The sequence below is a fragment of the Equus przewalskii genome, chromosome 3, assembly GCF_037783145.1.
Source record: "Equus przewalskii isolate Varuska chromosome 3, EquPr2, whole genome shotgun sequence".
Lineage (NCBI taxonomy): Eukaryota > Metazoa > Chordata > Mammalia > Perissodactyla > Equidae > Equus > Equus przewalskii.
Window position 1 is genome coordinate 43,400,963 of NC_091833.1, and position 12,914 is coordinate 43,413,876.

Here is a 12,914-nt window from a genome sequence, read left to right on the forward strand (position 1 = left end):
TCAAATGCTTAATTGCCTTCTGGGGCAGTCTGGCCTTCCTGGACCAGAGCTTTATCTTACTCAGTGCACCAGGGAGCTATATTCCATTCCAGGAATGAGTAGCTCAAATGTGAATCTCTGACAAGAGACCACGAGAAGCTCAGGGTTCTCAGAGGTAACATGAAATCTGTATCAGCCTAGAGTTATCGGCATTGACCTCTGCTCCCCAGATCTGGGTCTTCTGAAAGCACCTTTCAAATCCAGCATGTTCACTCCTAATATCTGCTATGCTTAGTTCTACCCTTCCCACCCACCACGTCACTGCTTCAGGGGAAAGTGAGGGCAGTGCTGTGGAAAGTAATCTCATGGCTGGGAATTATACTTAGAAACTACTCTGGTCCAATAAATATACAGATTCAGAAGATGCCAGGTATTTCTAACAGAGTGTTTATATTTATGTTTTGAAAGAACTATCAGCAAATTCAAAGCCTCCTTCCAAACTTTTCCACCTGAAATTCATAATAAACATTTTTTCCCTGTGGGTTGGGATGGTTTTAGCTCCAGTTTCTCTTTATGCCTCATACTAAGTAGTCTGTTATGCTGCCCAACTTAAGATAGATTAGTGGGTGGATAGATGCAGAGTGAGAAACGAAAAGAAATCAGAGATAATTTTCCACTGAAAGGCCACAGTTGTTTTATATAGCTTTCGAAATAGATTTGAAATTAACCTATAAAAAAGGCAATAAATGTCTGAAAAAATTATAGCAACAGGTATATGTACTGTGGGGAATTTCTCTAACCAGCTGGTCCAATGTTTCCTTCCCCCGTCCAGCCGCCCCTGATTCAGACGACGTTGCTCTGTACGTCGGCATCGTGATCGCGGTGATCGTGTGCCTGGCCATTTCTGTGGTTGTCGCCCTGTTTGTGTATCGGAAGAACCATCGAGACTTTGAATCTGATATCATTGACTCTTCAGCGCTCAACGGAGGCTTTCAGCCCGTGAACATCAAGGCAGCGAGACAAGGTCAGTGAACAGCGTGCTTCACACCCGCGGCTTCTGCGTTGAGCGGTCTCCTGCGTGGCGTCAGAATCGGTGAAATTCAGGCCATGTGGTTCAGCTAGAACAGAAGCTCCGTGAACTTGGGGATTTGGGTCTGTTTTGTTCATTACTGTATTAACTTCATTCACAGAACAAATCATCTTTTTTTTTCTTCTTGAACAGGTTTCTCTCTCATACTTTTTAACTTTTATTTGAAAAGAGTACACGGATTGGTTGACTGATTTCTGGAACCCCATTTTTTTTCTTTTGAAAAGACATCTTGTATTGCTCTGAATATGGTGATCTAAAGATGACCCAAATCCAGTGTAGACAAGGGAAACTATCACCCAGCAGTCACCTCGTGGGGACCACTGTCTGTGAATCCGATCTATTGACATAGCAAAGTACCTTAGGAGCAATGAGTAAACTTCAAGGCAAAATATAGAATGAACTTGTCTATTTATTTGTAGCCAATAATAAAATGGATCCCAGTCATCTAATTGCCCTGTTTTTAGCAGAAGCTTAGAGTCTATACATCTTGAATATTCACTGAGTTGCTTTGCTTTTGGCTCGGTAAGTGTCTGGGGGATTCTGACTGATGCAAGTTGCCTGAATGGAGAATTCAAATGGACTTGCTTTCTCTTTCTGACTCAGATCTCCTGGCGGTCCCCCCAGACCTGACATCAGCTGCGGCCATGTACAGAGGACCTGTCTATGCCTTGCATGACGTCTCAGACAAAATCCCAATGACCAACTCTCCAATTCTGGATCCGCTTCCCAACCTGAAAATCAAAGTGTACAACACCTCAGGTGCTGTCACCCCCCAAGATGACCTCTCTGAGTTTGCATCAAAGCTGTCCCCTCAGATGACCCAATCCTTGTTGGAGAATGAGGCCCTCAGCCTGAAGAATCAGAGTCTAGCAAGGCAGACTGATCCATCCTGTACCGCGTTTGGGACCTTCAACTCCCTCGGAGGTCACCTTATTGTTCCCAATTCAGGTAATTCCTAAAGGTTTAGATTGCAAAGATAGATCTTGGAAACATATTTTTGTATCAAAGTCTTTTTTATTTGCTTATTTCCATTATGCCCGAAAAGTTAAATGTAGCCTATCTAACCCAAATCTGCTTTCAATGTAAACCAACGTTACTTCAGATAAAAGCAGCAAACCATTTATCTTCCTCCAGCAACTCTGAAAACACTTCCTTTAGAAATATTATACTCATGACTTTCTGCCAAGGTGTCATTTAGACTGTCACTGACCTGCTTCTAATAGAGCTTCAGAAGGCAACAGCAAGTCAGAAGTCTGCACTGTTGTCATCACACTTTAAAAGGACAAATTAATTAGAAAGCATATCAGTGGGTCAGTTCCAATTTACTGCAGGAAGCAATACTTCAGAATACTAACTTTTAGATGATCAGAGGACATCCTAATAGACATCAAATCTTCATGTGTCAACTTAGCCCTTTATTCCACAGTCTTCAATCCCAAGGTATTTATAAGGTACTCACTACTATTTCTGATATGTCTCTCTAGAATCACAATTTCATCATGTGTCCTTTTGTAGTATTATTTAGTTTTCAGTTTATTACCTAGTTATCTGCTTCTAGGAATCAGCATCATAAAGGTCTTAAATGGTGAATTTAGGTTAGTGACTGATAATGTTTTATTAAAGTTTGCTTTTCATTAATCAATACTAGTAATGGGCTTGGAACTATTGGTCGTAAGAGGGTTAGTGGATTCCTCTCTGAATCTATCTTAGGTGTTTTGGTCAAGGCTGAACATTTTGCAAGTACAGCAATAAGAAACAGTTTGATTGACTTAAAGTCTTCATAAGAAAAGAATATAATGTGTACACAGCCAAGTAATATACAGACCAATCTGTCTTCAGGTCTGAGTATGAACTTGTCCGATTCCTGCTCTCATTCAGTCCCGCATGTCAATGCCTTCGCAATTTTTCACCCCATACCTTTAAAAGTATATTTTAATAAATTGCAATACTTAATATAATATCATTTTTCCATTTTCTATACATTTTGCATAGCTTAGATCATATATTATATAAAATTCTTTTTTCACCTTTTTCTCATTAATTCTCATGCTATTGTTTGCTCTTTCATGATTTTAAATATACTTTTAATAGTCTATCAAATGAGTAGATCAAAATATACTCTATTGTTCTTCCATTGTTTAAACATTATACTATTCCAAAGACAGTTTTGTCGTGATATTCACTGGACTCTATCTTTCCTTCCTGTTTTTCTACTCCTGTCACTTTTTCATATATGAATTATTATAAAGGCTTCTTCAGTGGAGAGGAGGGAGCTAGTGTGTATTAAATACTTTATATGTACTAGGCAATAGCGATTTACATACATTATTTTATTTAATAGAGTAACGATAGTTACCTAATATGTGTCAGGCCTTATTCTTGCTACTTTACATCATAATTTTATTGCATCCCCATAACAAATGTAAAGCTACATTCTATTGTTCCTGTTGGAAAGAGGCTGCTTGGCAGCCTCATGGGGGGCACTCTGTGCCTCAGCAAACTGTCTGTACCCTCGTGTGACAGTCCACTTCCCACAGCAGTATAGCCCTCACACATGACTTTCCTTCTCAACAAGGCCATGACTCAACATTTTGAACCCGTTATACAAAGGCCTTTGAATAACTATTCCTCCTTAACTCTCCATTCTTTATTCTTCATGCTCGTTTTTTAAGCTCTGCAGGTGATTCTTTTGTTGTTGGTGGTGGTGAGGAAGATTGGCTCTGAGCTAACATCTGTTGCCACTCTTCCTCTTTCTTTAATCTCCCCAAAGGCCCAGCACATAGTTGTATATCCTAGTTGTAATTCCTTCCAGTTCTTCTATGTGGGATGCCACCACAGCATGGCTTGATGAGCGGTGTGTAGGATCCAAACCTGTGAACCCCAAGCCACCAAAGTGGAGCATGTGAACTTAATCACTCAGCCATGGGACCGTCCCCTCTTCAGGCTTTTCATTGTGGTTGAGCAAGTTTTTATTGCCCTGTGCTCATTTGGCATATTCGATTTCCTTGCTAATTAAGTGATAAGCTGCTCAAAGACAAGAATGCTTTTACTTCTTGGCATTCACAACAGTGTCAAACACTGTACTAATGGTGATGCTCCGTAAATTCTTATTGAGTTGAAATAAACTGCATTTATTGGAATAAAATCATGGAGCCCGGTATCTGCAGGTCGCTGCCCACCCTGAATTCCCCTTTATGATGATGCTGCAATGGTACAGGCCAGTGGCTCTTATGGTGTAGTCTGAAGGCCGCCATCATTGGCATCACCTGGCAACTTGTTGGAACAACAAATTCCCCAGACCTTCTACATCAGAAACTCTGGGGACAGGATCCAATAATCTGTGTTTTAGCAAGTCCTCCAGGTGATTCTGATGCAAGCTCAAGTAGCAAACCCCTGCTGTAGAGCGGAGCTCAATCCAACGGTCCTACAAAATGGCACCAATTAGCAACTAAGTAAAAGCCTGCTTGACCTGCTGTGACTAAAACTGGCAGTTGCTGTTCACTTTCTAGAGTTGCATATGATGAAAGAAGTTCTTCACCAAGTATTATTCTGTTATGGAAAAACACTGATGCTAACCAGATTGTTCAGAAATAACTGGTTTTTTAATGTTGTTGAGGTTAGCGTTTCCCTGACTTTGAATCTTGCGGGGATTTTTTTTTTTATTAGAAACGATGCATCATTACAGCTGTTTGAAATTTTAAGAGCAGTTGTTGGTTTTCCCCTCACTTTACAAGGAAAACAACAGTGGAACCATCTGTCTATTCCTTAAATAAAACAAGAGTTTAAAAAATTACATCATTCCTTTAAGTAATTCCATAACAGTTCAGAGGGAGCGGTGGTAACAAATACAGCCAATAGGGAAGGAGAGCAGGGCAGCTCTGAATATTTACATGTCTTTAGAGAAAAAGCAGGCCTATGGCTACGTGGCCGCAAAATCTCTCAGTCCCTTTCACGTGCTTCAAAGGCAATCTGTGAAGTTTCCTTTTGATTCATAGGTCTTATGTGACTGCTTTTCTCTTTTGCTATTCAGGAGTAAGCTTGCTGATTCCCGCTGGGGCCATTCCCCAAGGGAGAGTCTACGAAATGTATGTGACTGTACACAGGAAAGAAAATATGAGGTAAATATGCTTTTTCTGGTGCACTTGACTTTATCAGTGTCTGACTTTGAGGAGAATTGTACAATAGAAAGAATAAACCCGACATATTTTTGTCTTGAGTGTCCTACTTCTGGCATACCCTTTTTTCCCGACTTATAAAAGGTCAGCTTTTACTTCTCTTTATCTTTAAAGCTCCAGACACTTTTGCAGATCTTGAATATGGATGGAAGGCCAGAGATCTTTTCCCAAGTGAACGTGTGACCATATCACATGAAAAAATGGGCAGAAATGTGATCCACAGATTGTCCAGAGAGATATGTGGGTAGACACGGAGGCATCGGCTTCCTGTGGCCTGGCTCAGGAATCCAGCCTGCTCCCATTATAGGGGTAAAGGTCACAAAGAATTAGACAATCCCGTAACCCCTGACCTGGCCCCCACCGCAGGCTAGCACTTTATTCTCACCTGCAGATTCTTCTGTTTGTGACTCTCTCTAGCTCCAGTGTTACCGACCTCCGTCTTATGTTTAGCACTTAGAGTTCCATATTGGGCCTTTCTGAATGGATCCAGGGTTGATTAAAACTAGTGAATCAAAAGGCCCTGTTCTGAATGTGTCATTATTATAAAGATGAAGTTATTTTAAGTAAAATTAACAAGAGGAGTTCAGAAGTCCTAAATTCCACTTTCAATGCAGCCTCTAACAAATCATCTGTGGTCTCTCTTGATTAGTTCTCACATAAAGTGCGTGTGTTAAATAGTGCTTTAAAGGCCTGACTGATTAACGCTTCTGAAGTACACTGAGAACTTAAAATAAAAGATGTTGAAATGAAGATCCTTACATGTAATTATCATTGCTTTTCCCAAGGGGAAAGGCCTCGGCTCCTCAGCCCTGAGCTCTGAACATAAGCATGAGTGACAAGCGCAGCACCAGGTGATCATTACAGCGAGTTGTACCTTTTCTCTTCCCCTCTCATCCTCAGGAAAACATCCATTTTTAGTCTTGTTCTTCAGGAGCCGAAAAGCTCTTCTATAACGCTCTCTGGCGGAGACACTGGTGTTTACAACCGGCCAGGCCCCAGGACCTCTCACCTGCACAAACACCAGCCTGGCTGAGAACATAATAAAACTTGTTGAGCATTATTCAGGCCTTAAAGTTGAGCAACAGAAAATCACTGAAAGGCTTGTATTTACATCACATATTCATTTTTTCATTCTCCATGCAAAGTCACATTTCCAGGCCCGCAGAGCGCCCTTCTTCTGCAGCAGGAGGGCTGAAGGTTAGCAAGCTCCGAGATCTTTCTACATGTTTTTCTTCTTTATCTTGTCCAGAGTCAATTAGCACTAAGTACATCATCCCTCAAGGCCTTTGCCAACATAGACATTGTGTTTAAAGGGAAAGAGTATCGGCTTGTGCTTCATGCTGAGAGGCAGCGAGGTGTCCCGGTCTCTTCCTTCCATCTGAGCATCTTTGTCTCTTGCTGAAGAGCCGGCCCGCAGGGCTGTGGCAGGGCCGTGGGGCCCAAAGGGCCAGCACTCACTGGCCTTGGAGGGGTTTCCTGCCCACGGTTTAGTTGGCACCCTGACCAGGAAAATCGTACATTCAGGATGAAGGAAAGAGAAAACAGAAAATTGATAAAGCTAGACACTTTTGCTTGTAGGTCCCTCTGCCTTTGACTCTAAAGAAAAGGGAACTATGAATTCCCTCCTTGCTGTGCCTGCCACCTGAAGTTAGGTGCGGAGGGAATTACTCTGTTGAATTTGTTGTGCATCAGAGAAGTTCTCTTTATAAAAATGAAACTAGAGGAACCTCAAGATATCAAAAGAAAATATGCATGAGAGGCCATGAAGCAAGGAACAAACGTGAGAACATAACCGTCTCAAATAAACGAGGAAGTTCTCTCTTGATGATTTTCTGTTGGGAACTAGATGCATTTTTCTTGTAAAAGCACATTGACAAGAATGTGTTTTAGGATATAGTAATAATACAAAGCGAGCTGCCACCTATTCGGCGTACTTTTAATTTCCTTTATTCCTCACTGCAACTCTGCAAGTTATGACAAGCTCCACTTTAAAGATGAAAAAACTAGGGCTCAGGGGAATTCAGTCACACAGCCAAGGTGTCACAGATTACAACTGAGGGAAGGCAGAATTCACACCCAGGTCACCCCACCGCCACCCTCTTCCACTTTCTAACATGCCATCCCTCCTCCACAGCACACAAACCGAGCCTCTGTCTTCCTGTTATAGCACATTCCTTTTATTGCTCACTAAAGACCGTTTCTATCCTCACGTGATCCGAGACAGAAGTTCTTTCAGAGAAGACACTCTGAGGACATCAGGAGATATGAGTTACTTCAAGACATTTATAGGAAAATTCTGATCATTTTTCTCCATTTCCGTTCTCTCTGATTCCCTTTCTTGCATTCAAAACTGGGTGTTTTTCCACCTGGATGGTATCCAGCTGGTCATCTGCCGACGTGAACTGTCTAAAGGGAGGCGTGAACTTAATTACACGTGGCACAGTGAATGTGACAAGAGGGGCCTTATTACCAAATATGCTCCAAGAGGAAGCCCTGGGTGGCGGATGAGCAGCCTCAGTGAGCTGCAGAGCTGGGACAAGCTGTCTCTGACCAAAAGGGAGCAGAGCTGCAAGGCTGTGCTCGTGATTTCCACCTCCTTCACAGATCTCTGGAGAGGTGGCAAAGCCTCTGCTCCCTCGTGAATACCATTTCCACGATTAACGGCTCTAACACGGGCCTTTTTGCTTGTTTCCAATAGCAGTTTAAAAAATGAGTCTGATGCAGACTGAAATTTTGCCTTTTGTCATTTCTTATCGAAAAACAATTGGAATTGAAGATATGAACATTAATTTTCCCTTTCTCTGTATTCCGTACTTGCCTAGCAGTTTTCTCAAAAGGCCAAAAAATCAATTTACACATTCCAAATATAAAGGCAAATAGAACTTTTTCTGGTAAACTGTGGGGAGCCGTGGAAGGTCTCTGAACAGCAACGTGGTACAGGAATAGCAGTGCTTTTGAAAGATTGATCTGGTGATGGTGTGTGGGCTGAATTGGTGCAGGGAACGGAAAGACCCCCCGGAGGCGGGGTGTCTGGGTGGGCTCTGGCAATAATCTACGTGTGAGGGGAGAGTGGAAGAGCCAGGCCCGAGTCTAGGGAATGGAAAGTGAAGTATATTTCAGAAGAAAAAGTATCTCACGACCATCAGAAGTATTGCGAAAGAGTGGCAGAGCACAAAGAACGCGCGTAGGAATCAAGCCTCAGGCACTGCGAGGACTGTGACGCCGGCCGGCCGGCCGTGAAGGGGCTCAGACGCAGCTACTGGTTCCAGGCGGGAGAGGCCAAATTCTGATTCAGATATGCGCGGTGTGTGTGAGGGGGGACCGGGTTCGTGCTAGAGAGGCAGACGGAAAGTCACCGGTGATGGAGCCACCGAGGGACAAAACGCAGAGGCAGAAGGAAGAGAACTGCGGAAAGAACTTTGGGAAGTACTCCTGTTTCAGGTTTGGGGGTGACGAGCGAAACTAAATAGAGCATGTCAGGATAAGGCAGACAAAGAGTTTGCATCGAGCACGGTGCTTAACATAGAGTGGCTCCTCAGTGAATATTTTTGAATGAAAGAGTAATTGATTGTAAGCATAGTAGGAAAAAATCAGAAGTAAAGAGTTTCAAGATGGAGGAAGTGGTTGACAGAGGTGTTATTAAAACTGGAATTGAAAAAAGAGAATAATAAAAAGAAGACTGGATTTATCAACTGCAGGACATTGATGGCCTGTAGGATTTTTTTTAAGGAGGAAATCCCAGTAGGAAGGGTTTAAGGTGTGAGTTAGTGGTGAGGCAAACTATCATATATATAATCTACTGACAATATTATAAAGAAATGTGTTAGGATAGCAGGCCAAAACTCTCTTATGTAGGTAATCATATAGCAGAAAGTTTTCAATTATTTTAACATGTTGTCTGGAACTTTGTAAAATAGTAGTTGACATTGTCATTTCTCAGTGAAATTCAGCGATAGTCTCCTTGTAGGCGGAGTCCTAAATTCCTCCTCTGAAGGAACACTTTAAAAAGACTAAATACATAGGGAGAAGGGAGTGGAGTCCAGGTGTATTCAAATCTTATTCTCTCACTGTGCTCCACAGTGTTTATTTATTGAAATCCTACTAAAAAAGAAAGGATTCAAGGATTTATGAAAATACTGTCTTTTCAATGGGAGGAAAAAAATTTTAAATAAGTGGATAAAAAAATGAGAAAATGGGAAAATAAGATTAGAAAAGATAAGATAATAAAGTCAGGTGAGCAGTTAGAATATAAAATATTTGGTGTAGTTTCTACCATATTTCCCGGCAATAGGTCATGAATTTATTATTTCAAAGCTTTCAAGGGGGAGTGTGGAAAATTGCAAGAACCATGTGCACATGAGGAAAAAACATGTCAGGAAGAAGCTCAGTTATTTCTCCTTCGGTTCCTCATAAAGAAGACATTTTGTTAATACAATGAACAACGTCCTTGAAATAAAAACAGCAACGAGTTTCATAGGGCCTCTTCTGTTGGCGTCCCTCAATGTAAGTAGATGGTATAAGGCCCGACTATAACTTCAGTAAAATAATTCCGCAAGGATTCGGCACTTCAGTGCAGGGCACAACGCTTAGCTGTTCCAGCTTAATCCAGGGATAGATTTTGGCCTGTCTAGGGAAATGGTGGCATGCCCTTCAGAGCGCCTTCCATAAATATTTTTTTTTGCTCAATTGAGCTTTTGACAGCAAGTGAGTTCGATATTCCCTGTCACATACCCAGAGTGCAGATATTTCAAGTTGCCCGTCATATGCGAGACTGCTTTAAAAGGCAGCTGAGCCGAGGGTGGGATGGCCCTCCTGAGGGACCTGACCAAGGACAGGTGTGTAATAGAGGGCATCTTGTCTCCACAGTGAGGTGGACAAATTCTTTTCAAGAAGCAATTTTGAACCTGCTCTAGCAAACAGAAAGAAAACATTTCTCAAGGCCCTAAACCCAGATAAGCAACCCCAAATACGCCACTGTCTGAAAGAAACCAAGTGACTTGTGCTTGAATTCTAGATTTGCTTATGACTAGCTTAGCAGCCTTAGGCACGCGTGTTACTATCTCTAGATTTCAGTTTCCTCTTCTGGAAAAAGAGGTCCTAGAAATACTTATCCTAACTACCTTACAGGTGTGCCCTGAGCAGCAAATGCAGCCGCTCGTGTGAAACGTTTGTAAATTACGCGCTTCTGTGCAGGAGACATTCTCTTCACTAAAGATGTCATGCGAAGGATGAGAGACTCTCTCTGACGGGAAACGAAAACTCCGCTCTGAGGGCTTTGTCCTAGAGGCCCCGGAACCCATCCAGCATTTACCATATTATCCTTGATAGACTTCGAAAAGCCTTTAAAACTTTAGTCATTGTTCATTAGTGAATTTCTACTTAATTGCTGCTTCTGCAGCTAAGTGTTGCTTTGTGTTCATTTCCATATTGTCTGCAATTAATATTTATAGAATATTTCCTTAAATATCTTAGACAACACATGTGACATAAAGGATTGAAGCCCCTTTCTGCAAACACATGAATCAGACTTGATTATACTTATTTTCTACTATTTTTGTTTTATGTATTTTAATATCCTCACTTTATGTAAATAAAGGAAGTGTGGATTTAAACACGCTGACCTTTGGTTTCACACAGTTAAATCTGAAGCTTCCCTAAGTCACTCCTTCCATAAATGCTTGGAAATGTTTCCAAGTTCAACATTAGTTCCTTCGCTTGAAAACAAAAACAGATTTTTATCATTATTTCTTCTTTGTTTTTCATCCCCTGTTATGAATCCCACTTCACCGCTTCCCTATTCATTACATTTTTGCACCTCACTGGGTTAATAAATTCTTTTGACACCTACTGCCCCCTCCTTCCCTTGCTATCGCTCCTCCAAGAATGGTGCCATCAATATTGCATGCCAGGGGTGTGCTTGGCGAGTTCAGGTCTGACAGCTCCCTGGCCCAGCAGGGAGTCTTCTCCCTTCTGTTCCAACTCAATGATGAGAAGAGCCCCTCCTCCTCCTGCCTCCAGCCCCGGCTGCTAACAGTGGACTAGGAGACAGATGTTTCCAATCCCCAACAATATTGCAAGGACCACTTGAAATGGATTCCACTTTAGTCTCTTTCCTTTAAAGTTTAATGCTCACTTCTCAAGGCACACTTGTAACTAAAGGTAAGAGTGGTGCTCAGGAAAAGGCAATCAGTGCTTTTTCTTGCCCTGGTCGGAAAAGTAGAAATAAGTAAGAATGAAGTTACTGCTTAGGGCAGATAGTATAATATCAGCTAAGACACAATGAAAGCAAACCTTACTCATGTTCTAAGAGAATGAATTTCAGATTGGAAAGAAGGAGGAAAAACTGGGTTAAGAGAAAATGAAAACGATGGGGCAAAGGGGACAGTAATGACTTCTCAAGCTGCCAATAACCTTATGATTCCAACTATAAGTACATTTCTAAGTAATTCAATAACTTTAGATTTAATAAAACTGTGTTCTTACTCCGTGAGAATGGAGACAGTATTAAAAAACTAAAAGGAGATAAAAATTGTTTTGATTTTCTAAATGTAAGGAAAGAAAAGCCATGGGTTGATGAGATCCTCTTGAAATTTTAGCATGAGAGAGGAAACAAGTTTCATGAAGGGGACAATCTGCCAAATTTTAATTGAGGTCTTAGAACTGATGATGATAATTGTCAAGAACCGAGGAATCTCTATGATTTAATCTTACTTGTGAGCTACCAAGTTGGCTACCACAGTTTTGTGGATGCTAATAGATGATGCAAGACTCCTGGGTCAGAGACAAAGGACAGTTTATTACTCACAGCAATAGCACTATCTAGAGTATCATCATTTTCGTGCCAGTTTCCTGAGTCCCGGTTCCAAAAGAGTGATGCAAAGAAGGTCAGATGACATCTACAAACTCAGTGGTTGCATTCCAGGAAAGGACACCGAGCTTAGGGAACCTGAGTCTTTTATAATGGGAAGTAGACATACCTGCCATTTGCTCCAGAGGTAACCACTATCTCTCTTCCAAGGTGATTGCTAAATAATTGCTTTGAATAGACAGCCAAGAAAGTGCAAAAACATGTGAGAACCATGGAGAATTGTTTTCCAACAATATCTTAAAAAATAATAAGTGCTGCTATCATTCACTGAGTGCTACATGAGGCCAGAAGATGCAAGCTAACTTTTAGATTATGTAGTATTTAATATATAAACCACAGATAAAGACTAGAGAAAAATCCATTTCAAGTGGCCATTGCAATTATAGAGGAAATTTGATATGTCCCTTGTAATATCCATGTGAATGAAATGGAAAGATGTGAACTGGACAATGTATATTTTAATGGGTTTATATTCGGCTGAACTAAATAACTCAAAGTATGGTGTCAGACTGGAGCGAGGTTTAAAGCAGCATCCTTGAAAAGATCTCTGTCGCTGACCTATTTTTATATTACAATATTATCAATGATTGGAATGAGAACATAAATGGCAGGCATATCAGATTTATGGAGGATCAAAGACCAGAAGAGATAGCCAATATTTGGTGGAAAGACATAGCATTAAGAAATGGGTGACCTGAAATTTTCCCTGAAACTGTTAAGGTGAAATTAAATACCTAAATATAAATTTCTGTACATAGGTTCAAAAGCCATCATTGCAACCACAGAACTATAGAGATTTAGC

General features: G+C 41.2%; 1 protein-coding gene across 4 annotated transcripts in view; it reads left to right on the plus strand.

The window, feature by feature from the left end:
- UNC5C (unc-5 netrin receptor C) overlaps positions 1-12,914 on the plus strand; it is a 357,794-nt gene that overhangs the window by 311,450 nt on the left and 33,430 nt on the right. For all 4 annotated transcript variants that reach the window (XM_008529402.2, XM_070614239.1, XM_008529401.2 and 1 more), the window contains 3 exons: positions 812-1,003; positions 1,673-2,017; positions 5,100-5,187. In XM_008529402.2, the coding sequence (XP_008527624.2) occupies positions 812-1,003; positions 1,673-2,017; positions 5,100-5,187 (625 nt within the window). The remainder of the gene's footprint in view (positions 1-811; positions 1,004-1,672; positions 2,018-5,099; positions 5,188-12,914) is intronic.